The sequence below is a fragment of the Achroia grisella genome, unplaced genomic scaffold, assembly GCF_030625045.1.
Source record: "Achroia grisella isolate CSIRO2021 unplaced genomic scaffold, CSIRO_AGI_Agris_v1 utg2906, whole genome shotgun sequence".
Taxonomy (NCBI): Eukaryota; Metazoa; Arthropoda; class Insecta; order Lepidoptera; family Pyralidae; genus Achroia; species Achroia grisella.
Window position 1 is genome coordinate 97,601 of NW_026712780.1, and position 24,476 is coordinate 122,076.

Below are 24,476 nucleotides of genomic sequence, written 5' to 3' on the forward strand. Positions count from 1 at the left end.
TCATACTAAACATATTTATTTCGCTTACTTACCACAGAGGTAAAAAAAAATTGTCACATCAATTACACAAACATACAATTTAATTATTAACTATTTATAACTGGTTTACACTCTCACGTTATGTAGTTTGATCTAATATTTTTATGATTTTGCATCCTTCAAAAAAGGCTTCAGTTTTAAGAAATTAGTATAAACTTTTAAGTGTAATAATCAGATAGAGAATAACGAAATTATATAATAAACATTTAAAAATAATCATTACAATATGAATATAATCATCAAAACTGATGCGTTACATACAAAATACAGTCACTGAAACTGTTAAATTAAAAAATATTGCTTTCAAATAGCATATCATTATTCCTGGACTAATATTCTGATTCCTTTATGATTTTCACAATTAATAAATTGTGAGTCATGTTATCGATTGTGCTCTAGTTATATTAAGAATTAGTATTCTTATAGAGGCAGAGTGCATCCTTCATCATGAAATCTCTCAATGCGCACAGTCCTTTTAAAATTTTCGTGCTTTGATCCATCTTCTGTATGTCAGTTTCTGATAGGTTTTTGTCCTGAGCCAGATATCCATTGACAGCTTCCTCTGTCATCCAGTTGGGAAGTTTGTGCATGTTAAACTGCGCTGGGTCGGGATTGGCAGGCATTGGAGTGAGGGATTTTTCCCAGGGAGTGATATATTTCTGTTCAGAATGAAGACCTTCAATGTATCTGTTTTAAAAATAACATCTCGATTAATTTTAGAAAATGTTCCTATTTGGGTCATTATGCAACATGCATCTTTTTTAGTATAGATCTCTTTATGTAATTGAAATGGTAAATGAACCAACGGAAATCTAATGGGAACCGGCGCTTATTTATCTGAACAGCACTCTCAGACATCACGTTGTCATGTTGTTACACTCATGGTCTTTTATTTCTAAGGACCAAGATACTATGACCCTGTACCCTGTAATTTAACCGTATTATGACCCTTTAAACCGAAACACAGCTTATACAATCTGTTATTAACAACTTTTTCGAAATCAACCTTGGTAGAAAATTAAAGTTTATAATGATTGGATTTTTTATATATCATCATTAAATGACTGAAAATATCTAATTATTTCTATTTATACCTTATAAAATGTGTACAATTGGCGAGCCTAATGTCATAGCATTCTCTGCAACTAACCATGAGTAAAAACAAATTAGTTTGGACTGATGTGAATTAAGTGCGTGCTCTGACCGGACTGCGCTATAAGCCTCGTAGTGTGTGACTCGTTGCGGGCTATTTTAGATTTTCCATGGTTATGACTAGTAGTTCCTTTAATCATAAGTTTCGAGTGACGTCCGTGCGTAATAATAAACAAATAAGTGCGTGTACTGACCGGATGTAGGCCTCCGAGTGCGTGACTCGCTGCGCGCGCGGCGGCGCCGACACGAACAGCGGGTCGAGCCCGGCGCGGCCGCCGTCGGGGGCGGCGCCCGGCGCCGCGCCGGCGCCCGGCGACGGAGTGTTGCGCGCCATCGGCGACATGCCCGACAGCGACGCTGAAACACGTTTGGACACACTTTTTTATACGTATACTAACTGTGCCTGCGTTTTCACCCGCGTTAAATTTGAATAAAAAATATAGCCTATATATTATTCTGATACATAAGCTATATTACTGTAGTTTCATCAAAATCAGTTCAATAGTTTTTGCGTGAAAGAGTAACAAACATTCATACTTACAAGCTTTCGTCATTTATAATATTATTAGGATATATTTTTGTAATAAATAATAGTATGGTGCATCCGCCTGCGCGACTTATCACGATGGTATTCAGGGGGAACTGCGCGGAGGTCAACTTGACATAGTTCATTGCTAGCAAACTACTTATTAATCCACCTAACTAACACTGCCCTTCAACCGCTTATAGACATATTAAAGGTACGGTCCTGGTCTGTCTTCTATTTGTCTGCAATGCATTTGTGCGACAATATAGAGACACTGATGATGGTAGGGAAGATAGAAGTTAAAAGAAAAAGACCTCGAGCCAAAGTCCCACTTGATCAGACCAGATATCCAGTTAGCTAATTATAACTGTCAGCTCCGCACTACACTACGCGTCTGGGCGCAATCGATGGCGACAGCTAGTCGACAAGATCGTGTAGAGTCGCGGACACGACCACGAAGATAAGAGAACGGTACAGTGCTTCCGCCTGCGGTAATGGTATACGCTGGTGAGCCACCAGTGGAAGGTGGTAGGATGAGCTTGAAATCACGTCAGACGGCCTATCGTAGCGGATTCATCAGAACATTTATGTAATAGAAATCACTATGTATTCTCAGGCTTCTGACGTGCCTTAGCACATAATAGTTTCGAAAAACCTAGTTAAATTGATAGTATGTTATCAGTTACCTCCAGGCGACATAACGCCACTCCGGATGCCGGCTGCAGCCTTCGCAGCTTTCTTTGTAGACGGGAGGAAGTTCCTAAAACAAGATGTATATCAGTAAATACAAACAACATTATAGTACATCATAAAACTTCAAGACTGTATACCTATATGTAAAACAAAATACGTATCTTGTGAGGAGTAAACAAAGATTATTATTATTAATGAACTTAAAAATAAATAACCTGGAGCGCTCGTGCACGACCATGATGCGGCCGTTGCCCTTGTTGACGTGGAGGTCGCGCACGTGTCGCAGCAGGCGCGGCAGGTTGGGGAAGGGCGCCTGTCCCTTGCGCACGCGCGCGCAGTTCCGCCACAGGCACGGGTACTCGGCGTGCGAGCCGCGGTAGTGCTGCTGCAGGTGGCCCGCTGCCGCCACGCATGTTAACACGCACAACACACCGGTCACATTGTGTCACATGTACATACGCACATACATTCATTCTTTGACAAGAGAACCTCAGTAACGATCAAATATAAAACTAACGAAAATTGGTCGAATCAGACTATCGGTCGACCAGTAGGTATAAATTGCGTATTTTCTTTACATATCCTTTATTGCACAAATTATAAAAAAATTAAAACGTTATATACTACAAAAAAAGAGATATATTGGCTACGTCATTTCCTTTGGGTAGAAGGCTGTGTGAAATATATTGAATCATACCTATGATCATGTTTACATTAGTTGTACTTTAAAGAACTATGTTTGATTCCTATATTATCATACTTACGCTCTAGTTTAGGCTTCTTCGTTTCAATATATGTTCCAATCACTTGCAGCGTTAAAAGACAATGAAAATATAGTTATTGTATACAAATACAAAATAAGAATAAAACTAACGTATTTTTTTGTATCTACATACTCAGAAATTGAGTTGGTTTTTTCTTTAATTCATATTTTATATATTTGTTTATTTATTTAAAATTTAATGCACAAGTACAATATATTAATGTACATATGGCGATCTTAACACCTAAGGCCGTTCTCTGCCAGGGCCCATAAACTGAGAAATTAGTGCATTACAGACATCACCTACGTGGAAACTTTATGTAATAATAATCTTTATCAATTCTTTCGTCCTTTTTTAACCATATAGTTTAAGTTTTAAATTATTTTTTCTGTGTCCATCTTGCAATCAGTCGAAGATTATGAGCAAAAGTTATACTTAATAGAATATTGACGCTAGTAATATTTTAGAAGTAAAAAAAAGCGTTCTAAAAAAATTTTGATCAATATTGATAAAGTTATTTTACAGTTCACATCAGCAATTTAAATAGAAACAAGATATATTTTAAAATAGATATATAGTAACTAAAATAGATATATAGTAACTAAAATAGATATTTACTATTGCCTCCATCACCAATACAATGCTCCATACAGTCTTGTAGATCTTCGAACTGATAATCGCAGGTGTCCCATGCACATTCGTACGTCATTTCCATGGGCGTCTGTAAAAAAACAATCATTTGTTTCCATTTAATATAATCAATGTAATTTTGATGCATCTACCATAAGTAATAAAACATGTATATAATTGTAGGAGTCAATTAAGATGCTATAATTTTTTGAGATTATCAACTACAAAAAAATAAAATTCGCTCATATTTCCTCTTTATAAAATTAGTTTAGACATATATAACAAGCATATTAATATTTTGATTCATCACTGAGAGTACACACACCTGAAAACATAGTAACATCATAATAACAAAATAAAATATAAACTTTAAAAATATTCTCTATCCCAATTCTACCTTTTCAATAATTTATCCCATCCGAAAAACTCCAGCTAAAAATCTGCCACCCCAATGTAGTATGCTATATCTTATGATCCAAAACTTGCCAATTATTTGTGACCTCTATACTCAATCTTTTTCAAACTGCAAAAAGTGAATGAACAATAATATTCCCACTATGATATAAAGGAAAGCCCATAAAACATTTAATACAAATAATGATAATGGTAATTAATCTCAGGGCACTAGTGGAATATTGTTATGAATAAAAGTATTTACTGTAGCTTTTAGCATATTTCATTTTAATTGAATTAGCTTTAAAGTATTTTATACATAAAAAGAAGTCATATCTTTATGACGCAAGCAAAAAATAAAATATATAAGAGAGCGTATAATTTGTTGATTAAAATCTAGTATTATAGTACTTACGTGCTGCGACAGTTCCCGCATCTCTTCGGCGAGTCGCGCGGAGGTCTCCTCGTTGCAGCGAGCGGCGCGTTCCTCCCAACTTTGCTTAGTCGAAGCTGGTAAGGAACGCCACTCGTTGCCCACGATGCGTGATATCTCGCCTGTAGGAACAAATAGCTGCTACACCGACCACAGCAATGTAACTGTTCCGACTACACTACGCCATTAAGGAGCAGGACATTGTCGACTACATACGGACCAGGAGTAACCTGACATTGTGAGTAACGCAGCTAGAGTCGAGGCACAATGCTAGTATAAAGACGTTTGTGGCCCTGGTCCCCACGAACATACTGCCGACTTTCACGAAGGAGGACTACTGGCCGAACGAGGGAGGTATATCGGCGCTACCGTGGTAGATTGCCGTCGTCAGTGCCACACAGACAATTTATATTTTTATTTTTTATGTTAGTCTATAAGGCATTTGTAATATTGATTGAATTGTAATATTGATAGAGACTATTTATCAAATTTCTAATAAACCTGTTTTGATTCAACTATTAATTTCGACTAAAATGATAATAATAACACTGATTTTTGATATGATCCAGTGATCACTGTCGAAAATATTCTTATATTTTTATACCCGCCATAATTCAATACAATAAACAATCTACAACATTGGGTAAACTGTGAAAACTGTGAAAATGAGGGCAAAATTGTTGAAGTTGTTCATTGTGATAATCTAGATACTTTCTTGTAATATTTAGGAAGTTTTTATTCCGAAATGAAATGAAGGGGGCATTTATAAAATCATCTCACCAAATGTGCAATCTGGGTTGTTAGCAATGATCGCCTTCCGGACTTCGCTTGAATATAATATATAGCCGGTCACAATCTTCTGTTTCTGTTCTTTCTTCTTTTTACCAGTAGCCGGCGTTGCAGATGTCTGGCTGGTGGTCTTCTCTTGGGTTGGTGTTGCCGTCATCGTAGGATTGTATGGGTTGCTATTGCCGCCTATTAAAAACATAAAATCAGTTTTTTAATAGTAAATGTAAATTTTAATATCCAAGCGAAACATGAGTACTCCTAAGGAATTTTTGCACAGGTTAAGTTAACACAGATATTACACTGTATTATTTTAATTAGGTTCCTTTCTCTCATGTAGCTTTCAGATTATTTCAATTTATTACAAGATACTAATACAAATAAATATAAGATTATATACCAATAATGGAATTAAGTTTAATTGCAACACAATTAGAATATGACCACAACGATGATAAACATGACTGTTACATGATAAAATATATTAGACTTGAAACAAAAGTATGATGTATTCTAATGTAAAACAGAGTACAAGAAAAATAATCATGAAAGACCGGTAAGAATTAGCAACTACGTATTAACAACACAACTATCTTGATGTTTATATTACAAATATACACAATTAACTTACTTCCTTATATTAATTTAACATTTCGATTTAAAAGAAATTATGACGTGATGTCTGTGGCTCTCTTTATGTATATAGACGACGGTTGTAACTTACAAGATGGGCCAGCCATCACCTTCTGGAACATTCCATTAAGTAAAAATAAAAGATAGACTAGAGTACAAACCTATAGAGAGTGGAGTAGCAGGAGATGCCAGCGACGAGTCGTCAAGTGAATTCTCAAGTAGCATCTCTACATCATGACTGCCGATCGTTGTGTTTATGAGATTCGTGAACTGAGGCTTGCCATCCTGCACAAAAAAAATCTTAGTAGAAAAGCAATTATAAAACCGACACAAAAACAATATCAGATAAACTGAAAACATTTGATAATTTCGTATAAATATTTTATTTTAACTCATCGCCGTTTTGTTTTCGCATATCTTCATACATTTAACAACATAGTGATACTATACATAAAATACATTTCAGACGTATTTGCGACTTTTAATTGTAAAAATTTTAGCAACATTCTACAAATACAAATGATATTTCATATATAATAATTATAAATGTAAAATATGAATTAACAATCATGTTGTATAAGCAACTTTCATAGAATAAAGCCATACTTATTGGATATGAAAATAATAATGTAAAAGTTTACCATAGAGTCTGCATTTACGTTAGGATTGAAAGGCTTCTGTGTGAAGACACTGGACGATGACTGAACATCTTGGGCGGAGGCCAACGCCGGTGGACCCAAGGTCTTCGGAAAGAAGTAGATCTGAAATATATATAAAATACAAAAAATAATAATACGAACAAAAAATATCTTTAATCCATAGATAAATCCATTTTTCTATTGCTCATTTTTATTCAGAATAGGAAAGAAAAGAACCTCATCGACTGTGACGTCTTTCGTGTGCTCGAAGCGGCGAAGCCCAGCTTTGAGTTTGCGAGCGACGCGAGATGACTCGTCGTATGCGCATTCACACACGTATACGTCACCCTCCGCTATCTCCGTTGGACGACCTGCGCAGAAGCACACCAACTTATCTACTAGTAATTTTTCTATTTCCACAATACATTAATGAAAGTTTGTAAAAAGTTGTCTGCGTAGCGAAATCTTATCCTTTGAAATCCTATTTCAGTCACCAAGCAACTTGCTTTGAAAGTTTTTTTTACACACAGGCAATTCTTAGAGAGTTAATGGTTGTAAATACTGCATCTGAATTGATTATGCTTATACATAGGAACTATTAGGATACTTAAAAACTTAAAGACTTACACTTCAAATAGTCATCATAATCCAAAACTGCACATTTGCCCACGATGCCCACAAGCGGACTCGTATCATGCATAGTTGTCAACAATACCTCCTGCTTGTAGAACGGCTAAAAAAGACATTATAAAATATAGTGTAATTAAGAATATTATATGTATTGCTAATAATAATAATAAAATCAAAATTTAAATACCTTGTTAATAATGTTGGAGACCTCAGACGGGAAGATGAGGAATGGACCACGGAAGTAGCATTTATTACTGAAAATAATATATTTATAATTTTAAATTTCTAACAAAGTAGATAAATATAAAAGATTGTCTATAGCATTGTAAACTAGTATAGATAAAGCTACTAATAAAAATGTGTCCTTCATTTGATTCCGAGCATAACTATAAGTGACAGACATTTGTTGGAACCCACATGTATCCACGTTATAACTCAGATAAGTCAGAAATGAAAATTATCGCAATTGGCGTAGTAAATAATACCATGTACAGGCACAAAAAACCGCCTTCATACATCAATACTACTGATCAGACTTTGGAAAAATATTAATAAGACCAATAGTTAAAAAAAAAAGAATTTTTGAAGTAATGCATTGAAATTAAAAATGCAGCGGAATTGAAACCCCATTTTCATTTTGAACGTTTGAAGTTCGTTTGCAATGTAACAACAACTATTAAAAAAACTCTAATCTCAAAATTTTTCAATCTCAAATTTTCTATTACGTACTTAAAATCTATTTTAGGATATTATTACACATGGAGAGGTTATTTTTTAGATAAATTTACGAACATTTTATATACATAACTAGCAACCCGTCCCGGCTTCTTACGAAAGCATTATAAATATTTCAATTTCTCGATTTGTTCTTTACACACATTTATTATACATATAAACTTTCCTCTGGAATCACTCTATTGCTGAAAACTGCATTAAAATTCGTTACATAATTCAAAAGATATTAGCGAACAGACAGCGGCGGTGACTTTGTTTTATACTATGTAAAGAAGTGTAAAAATATACTCACTCGCCAGTTTCCCAGATGGTGTCGACCTGTGCGATCATCTGCTTGCCGCCTTCTGCCACCACGTACACGTAGTCCCCGGTCTTGATGACGCCCGAACACACCGTATTGTACTGCTCGTAATATGTGTTCTCGTCGTCCGTACCCAGCGGATTGTACATCACTACATCCTATTCGAATGTATGGTTCAGTTATTTGTATATAAATCCATTCATACCGTGAATTTTAGAATATATCAAATAATGCGATCATTTAAAAAAATTGGATGTTTTTTTTAAGTATAACCACATAGAGTACATTATTCATTAACATGGGAAACGGTAGCTCAGATAAATATCCATAGCCCAATTATTCTCCAGTAGTGATATAATTGAAATGAACCAATTGATCCAATCATACAAATTATTTAATTAATTAAATCAGGTTTTCCTGACTTACCTAAAATAATCAAATCAAATTACAAAGAAATGCGTACCGGTCTCTCTTTCTCTTGAACATTTTCGAGCACTTCCAGTTCAGCAAGCTCATCTTTGTGTTTCTCGACGCGTTCACGGAATACCGACACTGTCCTGTTAGGCTCCAAAGGTACCTGAATAAGTTTAAAAGTATTTGTAATGTACGACATACATAGTATCCTAGTGCTTCACTACTATGACGGAGGCACGAAATAGAAAAAATAATTACTTCTCTGGGTATGAGAGTGGCCTCTTTCTCAGCTCCTTCCCAGACCTTAATTTTCTTGAACCAGCGATTCTTGGTGTTGTATCGGCTCTCGCATACATAAACATCCTTGTCCAAGTAACCTGCATATTGAGAATGAATTATACAATAACACAAAATTATAATAATAATCTCAGGACAATTCACACAGCGCCATCTAGTCCCTAGTTAAGCTAGCTAAAGCTTGTGTTACGGGTACTAGATAACTGGTACAAGTACATAGATTTTTTTTCGTAAATATATACATATTATACATAAAAAACACCTAGACCGATACAAACAATCATACTCATGAATACGAATGTTTGTGCCGTGCGAGGAATCGAACCCGCGATCATCGGACGTAAAGCGGTGTGTTAGACCGCTAGACCACTGAGGTCGTCATCGTCATTAAAATTAATATAATTAAACCATGTGTTAAGCCCTATTCTGAGGCAGGTTGTTCAATCTCATGAATACCTCATGCGTATCCACTGCAATGGTTATAATAATTAAAATAAATATTGTATTTACTGTGACATTAAAACAACTATTGTATTTATCAAAGTTATCAGTAATATCTTAATATAATAATAATCATTATCATGTCAGTCTAATATTCCACTTATAGATATGCACATTTTCCTTATGCAATACCTTCAGGCCGGAACTTGAAGTATTCCTTGACGTTCATTACGTAGCAATGGCTGAGTATATGTTCAAGGGGCACAGTGCGATGCGTTTCCGTTTTGAATACCTCTTGCTGTAGGAACTTGCGCGTGCGAACGTGGAAAGTCTCATGCGGTCTGTGAAACACAAGTAAATTTTATATATTTCGCCAGTTAGGGGCCCCAATAAGAAATCGCTAATAATACTTATAAAAATAAACATAATAATATAAGTACTTTTGAATAGTCTTAGTATTCTACCACTCATGTGGAATGCAAATTCAGAATGAGCAAGAAACTTGGCCCTTTAAAAAGATATCTTTCAACTTCACATTAATAAGATTTTGCATGAATACAAACTACTAAAATAAACAAACCAATTCACAAATATAAAATATTGAATATATACTTAAATAAATAAAATAACTCAGTCATGATGATTAGAGCAGACCAAGTCCCTACAAGCACCCTATTCAGGATTATAACTGTCATTTGGGGAGCCGTATGACGCAGGGCATCACGCCACCGACTATCTGGAGACCGATTTTAGCGAACATGACTCACTCAAGACACTTTATTTCTATTTCAGTACTCACTGCTTAACAGTAAGAAAAATCTCTGTAAATACAGAGATATAAGAAAAGTTTTTATGTAATTTGAATGGCAAACATTTGACGGCCCACCTGATGGTAAGTGATATCATGTTACAAAAGTCTAGTCTACTGAACTTAATATATATATAATGTCCAATGGTTTATTCAAACAGCAATTACCTGTAATATACATTAGCATAGATCATAGGCACTCCATCTTTATTGGTCCATACTCTTTCCACTTGAACAATATTGGCGTCCTTATTGCCCTTTTCTGCTTGTACGTAGACAAAATCACCTTTGTTGTATTGTGTTTGGAATGGCGCGGCGCTACCGGCTAGTACAGACTCTTCAGTGCTGGATCTATAAATAATACTTAGTATTTAGAAGTTTAAATTATAATGTAATAGAAAGTGTCGGAGAGGTCACGTCACCATTGTTTTGATCCTGCGAGTCAGATAATTTAGTATTTTTAATAAAATGTCGTGTAAGCCGATATTGCAGCACCGTGTGTATATTTACACGAACCATTTCTTTTGACCCCCTCATAACTCAAAAACTCTTTCACACAAACCTGTCAAATTTGGTTCATATATTGAGACTTGCGAGATAAATATGTGTTCCAAATTTCATAAACATATCTCAAACGGTTATTTAGATATTAATGTCCAAAAATCGTCATTTTTATCACTGATCAACTATAGATCAAAATTATAACCCACTTCCAGATGACCTAGGAACTTCAAATTTGGCATGCAGATAGGAAACTGGTAAATTGTTATCATTTTACTACAATTTTTCACTTTAATTGATTCTATTTAAACTTATACTGGACGAATACTAAAATTCTATGAAAACGTCGATAGCCACCAATTGACATTGATCCCTGGCGAAAAATCTCATCTTGTACAGGACGGAAAGTAATATTGTATGAAAACGTCGATCATTACCAATTTACGATATCACATCAGTGTCGATAACTAGCAAACTTCAAATATTGCATTGAGCGGTAAACACTAGTTGCTATAATTTAGATTCTGTCTAAAATATACTCGTACTTATAACTAGGAATAGTCGAATTTCGTATTTTTATGTTATTAATGAGATTTGTATTAATTATTGGTTCAATATTTAGCGCACATCGATAGTGTAAAATCATTAGTTTTATAAATAATTATTAAGTAATAACGTAATGGCGATATAACGTTGACGCGAACTGTCCGAGCGAATGGCAGCCGCCCTCATATGTCTCAATGTTTTGTTTCTCGATATCTAACCTATAAGGTTGCGATTTATACTACGAAATTTATAGCTTTCTTAAATTATACTTATATATTTGTGGTTATATTATTATTACATTATTTTAGTAAATACGTATCGTATAGACAATATATTAATAACAATTTTAGTATAGTTATAAGTAGGAATGTATAGTTAACTCGAGAATGAGAACTCATTGGTAACAAATTGTTTCTTGAGAATTCAATAGATAACAGTCAATTTAACATAATCGTCTTTACGAACTATAACGTGTCAATACGAAGTTTCAATGTCAATATTAAATAATGTATATGTTGAAAGAAAACAATTCCGTATTTGCTTAACATATGCTATTACTATCCACAAATCACAAGGCCTTAGTTTTGGCAGTCCTCTTCTCAACATAGGCTCCTCTATATTTAATAAAGGGCAGGTTTACGTTGGACTCTCCAGAGTTAAAACCTTAGATGGAGTACGTCTTAACAATTTAGATCCTAGTCACGAGAGCTCTATTGTAGAGTACAACCCACAGTGGACGTTATACCGCCCCGAATTGCCCAAAAATTCCTGATACTGAATTGGCATTGCACTTGAACATTTAAAAGTTACAAGAAAAATAGAAAATCAATTATACCCCGTAAATATACGAAAATACAGTAATTTATCAAAAATAATTTGGTATTAATTTAGTTATAAATTTGTATAATTTATGTACAAAATGTAATGATATCCCATCAAAAACATAAATGTGAAATGTGCCGAGTTTAATATTATGATATATGCCTTGATTGTTGACTTCTACGTACATAAATGGGTGCCAAGTTCAATGGTCTGTCCTGAAATGTATTTATAACAATATAAAATATCATTTCTTCTTATAACTTAGGATAATATACTGTAGCCTAAGGTCTAACTTGGCTAGTTTTCATATACGAAATATACTGTAGCCTTCGCAAGTTCTAAACATGTTACTTCTCGGTTCCTATTTTAATATTAATAGTAACTAGCAATCGAAAGTAATGATTGGTATATGAGAACTGGCCAAGTTAGACCTTAGGCTACTGTATATTATCCTAAGTTATATGAAGAAATGATATTTTATATTGTTATAAATACATTTCAGGACAGACCATTGAACTTGGCACCCATTTAGATCTCATCTCTTTTGTCGTAGAAGTCATCAATCAAGGCATATATCATAATATTAAACTCGGCTATCATTTCACATTTATGTTTTTGATGGGATATTACTTACATCAAACTAAGTGAATGAGTTATTGACAATACAAACATTGTAATGTTGTCATTGTAATCTTTCTGTTCACAAGTAGGAACAACTACTTATTTTATATTATACTAGCTGTACCCGCGACTTCGTCCGCGTGGAAATATAATCAGTCCATTATATTCATATACGAATAGTAAAAAACGGTTATTTTAATATTACAAACAGACAATCTAATTTTATTTATGACAGCCTCGGTGGTCTAGTGGTTTAGCACACCGCTTTACTATCCGATGGTCGTGGGTTCGATTCCTCGCACGGTACAAACATTTTGTATTCATCAGTATGATTGTTTGTATCGGTCTGGGTGTTTTCTATGTATAATATGTATTTATTTACAAAAAAAATGTATCTATTATTTATATCAGTTGTCTACCCATAACACAAGCTCTGCTTAGCTTGGGACTAGATGGCGCTGTGTGAATTGTCCTGAAATAATATTATTATTATTATTTATATGTATAGATTTGGCATTGATAGTTTTATTTTAAGTAATGAATGGCAAAGAAACTAATGGCCCACCTGATGGTAAAACGGTAGCCGACGCTTATATACCTAGACTAGATGAACAGTACTACGGATATCACATTAACATGTGACACCCACAATATCACTCATGCGTTTCCATTCTGAAGGATTAGTCCTTCAGAATGGAAACGCATGAGTATCCTTAGGGATATCTTAGTCCTTCAGAATGGAATGTCAATTATCCAGTCATTTGAATACGCTAGTGCTTTATAATAGCGACTGTAATAGGTGAGAGATATCCCCACACAGATAACTTTCTACATCTGCTACTGGTATGCTGAAAAAAGGTTACGTTCTAGAGAATCTCACCTGGTCTCATCTTCATCCTCGTTCTCCTGCAACAGCTTGCATTGTTTGACAAGCTCCACACTGGTGGTAAGGGTGTCCCTTGTGAAGTTCATTGCAGGGGATTGAAGAGTATTCTTGCACAGTAGGTCTCGTTGTTCGACGAAGTACGATTGTAGTTCTACAGAATCTTCGAATATCTGACTGTCAGTGCGAGAGAGGCGTCGTGCTCTATATACAAACAAAATAAAAATAATATAATTATTAATAATATAATAGTAAGAATAAAATACTAAATCTTATAAGTAAGTTCATTTAATGTTAGACGTAGATACCTACATAACTACACAATGTAAATAAACAGTGTTTAAAAACGGATTTTTTTGAAGATAGTTTATTTAAGCATCTTGCCAGTTCTTCTCAATTGAATCTGTATACTGAACTGGATGGTAGGGAACATTAAAGGAAAATCCCATGAATGAGCAATCATTGCCATGCATGTTTGTCATTTAAGTAATCATTTAGTGAGGCTTTAGAGTAATAGGCTTTGCTCGAGAAATATAATTTAAATTATTTGTACAAAGTTATCATGCGTTTTGATTGTAGTCACTGATAAAATATACTAAAGAATTATGTGTTAACTGAGTTCTAAGTTCACCTTTCAAAAACAGCAAACATATCCTGCTGGAAGTGGTCCAAACGACGGTAGAGCCCACGATCCAGACGACGCTTCACTAGATCGAGGCTAATTGCACGCACGCGTTCGCCGCCAGCCTCGTCGTGTTCAGGCAACTCCGCCATACTGTCTGAGTAGCATCTGTAATAAACACAAGTAAACATACTCAATGACAGGTTAATAAAATATTTTCATGAATAAATGGCTTAAATAATTCTATTATTTATGTAGAATAACTGTATAATAACTTTCATTTCAACATGAATATATTTCTATTTACGACATTTTGGTTCAATTTATTTTGTCATTCATAAGTACTGAAAAGTATTTAATATGAATTTTATTACAAAGTAGATAAAATATAATTTAATATCTATGTAATTTTTAAGCTTTTTTGTATAATAATACGACAATAGAGCACTATAATCCGAAGCTAAGCAGATCTTCTAATATGGAAACTAAACAACTGTTAGAAATACTTAAACACATTTTTTTTATAAATACTTAATGTGGTCATCGGAACGAACGCTGTGTTCTAAACCGGTAACCCATAGAGGCAGTCGAATAAATGTGAAAATAGTATAAACATTTTGCCCTTTCAAGTCCGTTATAGTTTTTACGTCTCTAATGTAATAATCGATTTCCTTACCTGCCCTCTTCATCTTGGTGATTGTATACAGTAGTGAATAAGTTGAGTAACAACTCTTGTACGGCTGCCGGCACATCGGGCACAGCATCTTCATCCTCCCTGTTATAAGGCAATCATGATTAATTTATAAATTTTGTGAAGTTAAAGCATCAATTCTATCAATGATATCAATTAGTACTATTTTATTACTATCACTTATACTATTTTAGTTACTATTTTATATTTTATTCAAAAATTTGTAAAGAAACTGTATTCCATTTATAAACCAAACATAACAGTAAAATTTGGAAAAAGAGTATCAGAGTATACTCATTTTCCAAATTAATTTTAATCTAATCTCAATCCAATCCAGTTTAGTACTATTCTTATGAAAAATAATACATAAAAGAAACTTTTCCATTAATAATTTTACTATTAACTTATAACGTCATTACAAAATTTATATGACAAAACAAACTCTTTGCCAGATTTAAGTAATTCAAATTACTACTATTTCAATTTGTTTAAGTATTTAAAATAGGTTTCTCACCAAACTAATTCGCACAGTGCCCAGATTGAGGAACGCATAATATCCTTAGAAGTCCGCCATATTGGATTTCGAGTGACGTCACATTACCTTTCGCATTATTGTCAGCAGACCCTTTTTTATACACATATATGGTAGGAGTGCATGCACGTAACACAACTAAGCATGCATTATCATACATAATAAACATGTGTCTAAAATTGCAGCTCAAACGGTTGAAGATTTCTGCTTCAAAATTGAGTTTCAATATTCCACACGAACATACATTGCAAGTTAAATAAAAGCTAGTAACAATATTATAATACTCACCTAAGTAATTGCTTAGTCTGTAAACACATTCGCTGTAGTATCAATGCATCTTTATATATCTGTGAATCCGGTTCATTATACTTGCAGGCATTATCAAACATCAGTATAAAATCGGAAGCTAGTTCATTGACAGAATTATAAGTGCTCATCTTGAGTTTGTGTGCTATCTTCTCCATGTCTATAGGATTTTTGATCAGCTCGTAATAATCTGGGTATTCGATTTTGTTCGGTAGTTTCATAAATATAAGTGCTAGTTGGCGGTTTGCTGAAATATACAAAACCAAATAGAAATGGAAATTTCATTAACTGATAGCATAAATGAGTTAGAAAATCTTCCCAGTCTCTTTATTTCTGTATATTATTTTTTACATCCAAATAACACAGAATAAATTTTAAAATAGACTCTGTAATTAGTACATGCAATCATATAATAATGTATCTGTTATATCAAACCCAACATACTACACACACATAAAATATTACTAGCAGGTATTCGCGAATTTCCCTTAGTACTGGTATGTTACTCACTTTCTCTGCCCTAATGTTATATGACCTCATAAATGTCTACTAACAAAGTCAACACAAGCAAAATGCGTGAAAATAAGTTGAAAAATAATTTGTAAACTATTTTTCTAAATAAATGGAGATATAACAGATATATAGAATATTCCTAAAACTCACCTTTTGGATCCCTGTAATCTCTGATGGCATCATACAATGTCCTCAATTTCTGTTCCAATGGAGACAATTGTTTGGACTTAGCCATTTTAAATGTTTTCAAGGTCACCTTCTTCTCCTGCATAGCACTGTTTAAATCTTTCAACCTCTCATTAAGCTGTCTTTCTAGAAGATTCGCGTCATCATATACCATGGAGCCCTCTTCGTTGAACTGGCGGCAGTTGGAAAACATGACGCGGAAGTCAGCGATCATCTCATCAACCGAGTTATATCTGTCGTTCTGTAAAAAAAGTATAATGACGATAATGAAAATGTTTTAGTTAGTTGTGAGTGAAAGTTTGATGTGATTTCGAAAATTTGCTCATCAAACGCTCAACATCAGTTTATGTTGAGCGTTTGATGAGCAAATTTTCGCTGCGCAATATTTAGATTTTTTTAGGCATTATTTTGCATATAGTTGATAAGTATACTAAAACGCATAAAGATTTTTGCTAGCATATAACACATAAAAGTTGTTAAGGTTATTTATTAAGTACTATACCGCAGCAGAACATCTACTAGATTAGGTGATCCTACCATATGTGACGACCTCAGTGATCTAACGGTTTAGCACACCGTTTTACTTCCAATTAAAGGTACTGCCTTGTAGCAATAAAGAAGACTGTAACACTTGTATAGGTAATGTGTTCCTAAATATATATTTAGTAGCAACTGGTTGACAATGCTTGATAATTAAAAAAATATTATTACAATACTGACCTTAATATTACTTTCAATAGTTAGCATATCAATGGGTCTATCAATGACGTTATAATAATCTGGGTACAGTTTCTTGCTCGGCTTCTCCATGAACAATAACATAGGCTGCCTTCCATCAGGGCATGTATACTCCAGCATCTGTTTGGCTATGTAGTGAAGCTTCTTCTTAAGGGGCAGGTTGGACTTCGGGATTGAGGGAGAAGGTGCTGGCGATGGAGCTGATGGTGGAGCAGGATTGGTGCGCGGACGTCCTGCGTAAGAAAGTGATATAACACATTAAATTGTAATTAAACGGAATATTAGTATTGAAAATAAAATAACAACAATTACAGATTTAAGTTATATAATTAACTTGCTGTCTCGCGCAACATCGTCTGCATCACACTTAACGTTTATCATCATATTTCGGCCAACTTACACGATATCTTATTAAATTATAGCCTATGTGTTATTCTCATATACAAGCTATATTACTGTAAAGTATCATTAAAATCCCTTCAGTAGTTTCTGCGTGAAAGGGTAACAAATATCCATTCATACTCATAAACTATCCCATTTATAATATTATAATAGAAAGATTGATCTAACAACTATTAGTACCTGTATACTCGTCCATTTTATCACTACTGAACTCCTCCATAACTTAATCGACAAAACGGCGCAAAATAATGTAACTTCACCACAGTCAAATGAAAACAACTTTACAGTCCAATACATAAATGTAATATAACAATTGAATAACGTCTCATTAAGAGGTATATTTCTAAGAAATAATATTACAATAACTAGCTGAACTATATAACTGTTATTGGGTTCTGCGAAAGTGATAAGACAAATTAAATTACAGGCACTAAGTATGGGAATAAGCTTATTTTGATAAACAAATACCTTATATCGTATACCTCAACATTGTTACATATGAAAGTTTATAACGGTGTCTGGAAATTGGTTGCTTAATTTACGAGATTACAAGAAATGGTGGTATACCTGATAGCACATTTCTAGATTATAACAAAAAAAAACCACGGTCTACACTATTTATAGGACCATGTAGATCGTAGAAACAAAGATTGTTAAAAATATGTATTATTAATAATCTAGTAATATTTCATACTTTATTATATAATTATTCTAATACTTATTTACTTGCACACTATGAAAATATTCTACTATTATAATCATTGATTTAGACTGAAAATTGCTCGTAAAGTAAAAATTTAGTATTACAATTTCCAACAAATGACACAGATGATAATAATAATTATAATCAACATAAAACAGTTCAAATTAGGATCTTATAATATGTAAAATGAAATATACATATATGTATGAAATGATGATACTGAATAATTAGTACCTGGAGTAGTTAATTTTCTCTCCAAACTTTTTATTAATAAAAGTATAATTATCACCTTTATATTCTTTCCTCAAAGAACTATATCCTTCACTATATATATCTTATATAAGTTATATATCTCAGTACCAAACTAATCTTAATATGTTTAATGATTCAGGCGGGAAGAGGTCGTAGACAGATAGAAAGTTATTTTAGCATTTATAATGCTTCTTACCTCTAGGTCTAGGTGTGCTTTGATTCTGGCTCTTCACTGTAGAAAGGCTTTCGTCATCGCTGGACGAACTTTGCACAATATCCAGTAGCTCTTGTACTCGTTGTTGCATTAATCTAAACAATTATTTGTATTTAGATATTTTTTACAGGTTTTTTATGCAATTGGAATGTAAAAAAAATGGTCGCCTTTATACATGAACAGTACTACGTCACATATAATGTGACATCCGTGATCACGTTTTTAATTCAACTTTTTAGAGGCTCCGGTATTATTGATTCTAAGGAACTTAGACATACCTTTGCAACTTAACAGCATCTCTATACAGCCTTGACATTGGTACATTGTACTGTTTGGCGTTCTCAAACATAATATTCATATCACCGGCCACCTCTGATAGGGTTCCGTAAGCCCCGCGGCGAATTTTATTTTTAATCTGGTTCAGGGATACTGGGTTTTTTATTTCTTTATAATAGTCTGGGTAAGCTCGACGTGAGGGAAGTTTCCAGAAAGGTTCCGCCATTGGAGTACCTGTGAAAGTTATGGCTATGTAAAAAAGATAATATTCTCTATTAAGGGAATCATAAAATATAATCCAGAATAATTATTATACCAAAGTTGTGTCAAAAGTCAAGTGTATCCAATTTAGAAAAAAAATTACGACACAATAACAGCAGTGAAGATGCTTCATACAGAACTAAGATTTATACGTTTTTATTATTATCATATTACTTTGAACAAAATTACTGACTGACTTAAAATAGATTACAAGTACTTTAAATACAAAAGCTATATATTATTCATATATTCACCAAATAAATTTCTTACGACTTCAGTACTTTCATGTAGTTCCTTACATGCGAATATTAATATATTACAATTAATTATATTTAGTGTACAATCTTATTTTTGTAATTAACAATTTGCTTCCCTACTTATTTTTGGTAATATGTTTCTTTTTGAGAATTTAAACTATCAGTAATTTATGAAATTTTTGTGAGATGGGAAAAAAAATCAACCCTCTAAAATCAATTTCTGTTAAGGTCACATTATCATACAATAGCAATAATATTATAGGAATAGGTAATTACCACTAGCACCCAAATGATTTTTTATAGTTTCCAGAAGTTTCCATTGCGGTGAGTCTTCATTTTCAATGTGTTCTTCACCACTTTCACCACCGCTATCTTCAGAATGCTAAAAATATAAAATTAAGTAAGCATATGAATAAATACATAATACATATATAATTTTATTTTATTAGCCTATACTTAAATTTATTTATATTGACCTTAACTGAATCTCATGTTTATAAATGATGCGCGTCAGTAAAAAATTATTACAAACTTAAAATAAATAACATTAAGAGTGCTAAATTATTTTGTCAGTATCCTAAATTTATCCTCGGATGTCATGTGATAACGCGATTTTCGTAGTGCAGTTCATGAATATAGGCGAGGGTTACAATTTAGCATCAGTTGGGTCTTGGTCCAAAGCCTAATTGGCATTCCAATTACATAAAAAAGCAATACCACAGATTACCATTGGTGAATATATGCTGACCTTAAGTTCAGGCTCGGCATCAGAGCCGGGTGGCTCCATAATAGCTAGCGCCTTACTGTTCGGAACCGGGCCAACGCGTGAGGTCCGTTTGCTGCGAATGCGCTCCGATGTCTTCGCCGGTCCGCTGCGACCATGTTGGTCAATCTCTTGTTTGCGAACTTGGATAACCTACGCACAATGTTTCCACATCAAAATCCTGATTTACATCATTTAAGTAATATTATAAAGAGGCAAGATTTTTAGTTTCCAATAGACAAGCTCAAAGAATAGTTATAATCTCTTTAAAATGTTCTACCTACATTACCAGTCAATTGATTGACAGTCAGTAGATTGGAAATACTACCTTCTTCAGTGTTTTCGCATCCTTATAAATCTGACTGCCAGGTTCATTAAAGTGGCAGGCATTACGAACCATCAGTTGCAAGTCTTTCTCTAACTCATTTAAGTTAGTATATTCACCACCCTGTATCTTTTGTGCAATAGTCTTCAAGTCTATAGGGTTGTCTATCACATTGAAGTATTCTGGGTAGCGGCGCTTGGACGGCAAGAATTGGAAGGCAGGGTAAAGTGGCCTACCATCTGAATTGGCTGTCATTACCTGCGATTTTAAGAGTGATATGTATTATACCAACAAATTATATTGCTTTATTTTAATTAACACAAACTGTCATATATATAAATTTTATGAAATATTACTAATGAGCAAGACATTATATATTTTATAAAGTTAACACTGTGTTACTAAAGGAAAGATATGGAAATATGAAAACAAAATTTCTAAAAACTTACTGCATTAAATAACTCTTCAAACACATTGTCCTCTTCATTGTTTGTCGAGGTTTCTGATAGATCCTCAGCCACATCTGACCTTCGACTGGATGAACCATTGCGGGATAACTTTGGAGTCTTGATTTCTTCACCTAAAACATAAAATGTACCTGGTAAAGAGACTGTACTGAAATAACTCACTCACGAAGTCCTTATTTCATTACATGGTCAAGATGAAGAATCTCATAAATTTAGGTGTTATTTTGCAGAAGTCCATTTCATCACTTTAATTATTTAATTCCGCTAATATTAACAGGTGCGAAACAAAAACCTTTCCCTGCAGAATCCTGGCCACTGTTACCAGAAGCATTACAACCTTTTTCACTAGTAATGAAACTCCGCTGTTATCAGACACAGATATTGCGACAAGTGTTTCGCCTCTTAACAAGGCTTCATCACGCAATAAATAAAGCTCGTTTTATCGTGTTTGCAAGCCTTAACTATTTGGCAAACAGACTATGACTAGGTCGAGCTGGCCTTTACAGTCTCTCTGGATGACCTGTAGATTCAGTGCAGAACACCACTCACACACTTACTCTCTGAGCCATATTGTGTTATGAGAAATGACATGCAGAGTATCAGGGTGCACAATTCAACTACACTACTACAACTAAAGCCCAATACAAAATATCATATCTACTGTACTGTACTGTACACTATATCACATACATTAAGAAAATGCTATTTTTATTACCATTTTCCAATGCTTGTTTATTCTGCACATACAGCTTCCACAATTCAATAGCATCTTTGTACTCTACAGAATCTGACTTATAGAAAGCTTTTGCATTATTTACAAGTAGTTCTATATCAGCTGATAACTCTTCGATATCTTCATAAGTGTCAGTTTTCAATTTTTGTTGAACCTGTAGAAAGATTTGACATTAATGAAGTACCTATATTAATGTTAGTAATACTTAAAACCCATTTAATTGCCTACTTTAAAACAAAGTATCTGTTAAATAATATTTGGTAAAAACATTTTACATAATATGATGGCCTTAGTGGTTTATAAGTTTAGCACACTGCCTTATATCCAGAGGTTGTAGATATAATTCTTCACATGATACAAACCTTTGCATTTATCAGTATTATTATTTGTATTGGTTAAAAGGTACATACCTTTTAACTATATAAATTATTTATACATTAAAAAAATATATAAAAATAGAAGCACTGGCTTAGTCTGGGACTAAATTCTGTGTGAGTTGTTGTATGTTCTTATTATAATATTCCTATAGTCATAAACCTTATAGTAACCAAGAATCAAATTGTCATGAGTGCTCCTAATATACAAAAGCAAAAATTCAATTTACTTAGACCTGAAAAAGAAGTAATAATTACCCTCAACAAGTCAATAGGTTGCGACACCACTTCATAGTACTGTGGTTCCTGTCGCCTTTTAGGAGCCCTGATAAAAGAGTCACATAATAATGTTCCATCTTCTTTTTTATATGATCTTATAATGTCATATAACTGCTGACATATTTCACCCTGAAATATAAAGAAAATCCTAAATATTAAATATTTTACACAAAAACGGTGACAGAAAATAAACACTCCAAAAAAATACACACACCCAAACCCAAAGCGCATATTAGATACCTTTCTTTCCAGTGCAGGATTTGAACCTAAGACGAACCCACCTCTCTGTGAATATGAGGAGATTATTATACTAAAATGATGGGTTTGCCATAAACAAAATAATCTTATGAAAAATAATTTACAATGTTAAATATATGTCCATAATAACCCATTAGCCCTAACTTATATGGTGCAATGAGGCAGTGGTACATTTTGAATAACTTTTTTAATATAATTGGAATGGTAAATAAGCTGACCACCCACAATAAATGCTGACGGCTAAGCTGTAACTGTTACCCATATATATAAACAGCACTATGTACATCACAGTATCATGCAACACCCTTGATAACACTAATATGAAGCCATTCAAGAGGACTAATATGTTGTGCCTCTTATCGTGTAATTTCTTGCCTATGAGCTGCTAGTAATTACACATTGCATGTACGTGAACCAGCCAGGTGACTACATGGCAGTGTTCACATAGTTGTATGATTTGGTCCATACATACGGTCTGATTTAGCACATCTGGCTTTTATGTAAATTCGTCCAGTAGCTAATGTTTTAATAGTTCACTGCAGAATGCAGATGCCCTTATAGGAATGGACTCAATCATTAAATAATGATACCGTTTTGTTTACTTATTGGATTATAATTAACATTACAAGATGTACGTGTGTAAAACCTATATTAAATATATATATAAATTAGAACTTACAGGATCTAGTTTCTTTTTCTTACGAGACGATGGCGGCGGCACGGGGTTGCTAAGTTCCGCTCCGTCATCACTATCGTCATCAGCTCCACGGCTTGCCACGGAGGAAGCGCGGCGTCTTTTACTCATTATTTATTCTTAAGTGTCCGCACCTGTATGAAAACGGACGTAGAATTTCACAAAATTATTCACACACAATAAATTAACAACACACGATACGGGTTCCGGTATGTTTATATTATTAAAAATTTATATCAATATTTCTAATTCAAACACATATTCCACATAAAATAAACCTATAATAATTTGGAGAATCCAGAAAAATAGCAAAAACTCGTAATTAATTTAAATTTACCATTTATTTTAAGAATTTTGTGGATTAATAAACATAAAGCGGTGAAGCCAATGAAATAGAAGCCATTCTTTTAGTAAATGTCAACTTCAAATCAAACCTTACTGTCACAATGACACCCAATTCATTCAAAGATCCATAGATAAAGAATAATAGAAAATAATAATCACTCACTATACTATACTATGTCAATATATAATCAAATATATTGATAGACTAGGTAAATAGTTTTTTTGTTGTTATCTAATTGCGTGTCTAATTGCTTCGCATAGACAAAAATTTTCTCTGTGTGCTGTACATCTAATGCGTACTCTGGCACTGAAAGAAAAATATTGTATTGAATTATTAACAAAAACAACGTGTTTCTCTTACCTCTACATATATCATAGAAATAGTAGATACATTATTTCCAGTTTAAATCGAATAAAGTGATTTCGTACTCCTCCCTACCGCCATCTAGTTTGACATATCCATATTTGTTTTTTTTTGCAAATGGATTGAACATAATAAGAAGGCAATTAAAACATATTTTCTAGTTATTAAACTAATTTGTTGTTTTTTTCGATCTATTATCTTAAAGCGATAAAAATTACCAAACATTTTATAATAT

General features: G+C 33.6%; 1 protein-coding gene across 3 annotated transcripts; it reads right to left on the minus strand.

Moving 5' to 3' along the window:
- Positions 1-23,948, minus strand: LOC131843229 (protein polybromo-1). Of its 3 annotated transcripts, XM_059191836.1 has the most exons (35): positions 23,870-23,948; positions 23,518-23,666; positions 22,821-22,865; positions 22,560-22,709; positions 21,910-22,081; positions 21,177-21,307; positions 20,731-20,985; positions 20,388-20,555; positions 19,916-20,021; positions 19,124-19,355; positions 18,828-18,940; positions 17,257-17,507; positions 16,501-16,777; positions 15,820-16,084; positions 14,985-15,083; positions 14,318-14,476; positions 13,684-13,890; positions 10,482-10,664; positions 9,698-9,846; positions 9,026-9,144; positions 8,817-8,930; positions 8,345-8,511; positions 7,505-7,571; positions 7,315-7,420; positions 6,925-7,058; positions 6,691-6,810; positions 6,211-6,334; positions 5,411-5,605; positions 4,613-4,752; positions 3,793-3,895; positions 3,175-3,216; positions 2,626-2,809; positions 2,404-2,477; positions 1,386-1,548; positions 1-726 (listed from the first exon to the last, which is right to left on the minus strand). In XM_059191836.1, exons 2-35 carry the CDS (start codon positions 23,641-23,643, stop codon positions 444-446), a joined length of 5,223 nt encoding a protein of 1,740 aa, XP_059047819.1. In that variant the 5' UTR covers positions 23,644-23,666; positions 23,870-23,948; the 3' UTR covers positions 1-443. The 3 variants fall into 3 exon arrangements, with proteins under 3 accessions (XP_059047819.1, XP_059047821.1, XP_059047820.1); XM_059191838.1 differs by lacking the exon at positions 22,821-22,865; XM_059191837.1 differs by lacking the exon at positions 3,175-3,216.
- Positions 23,949-24,476: the final 528 nt, after the last annotated feature.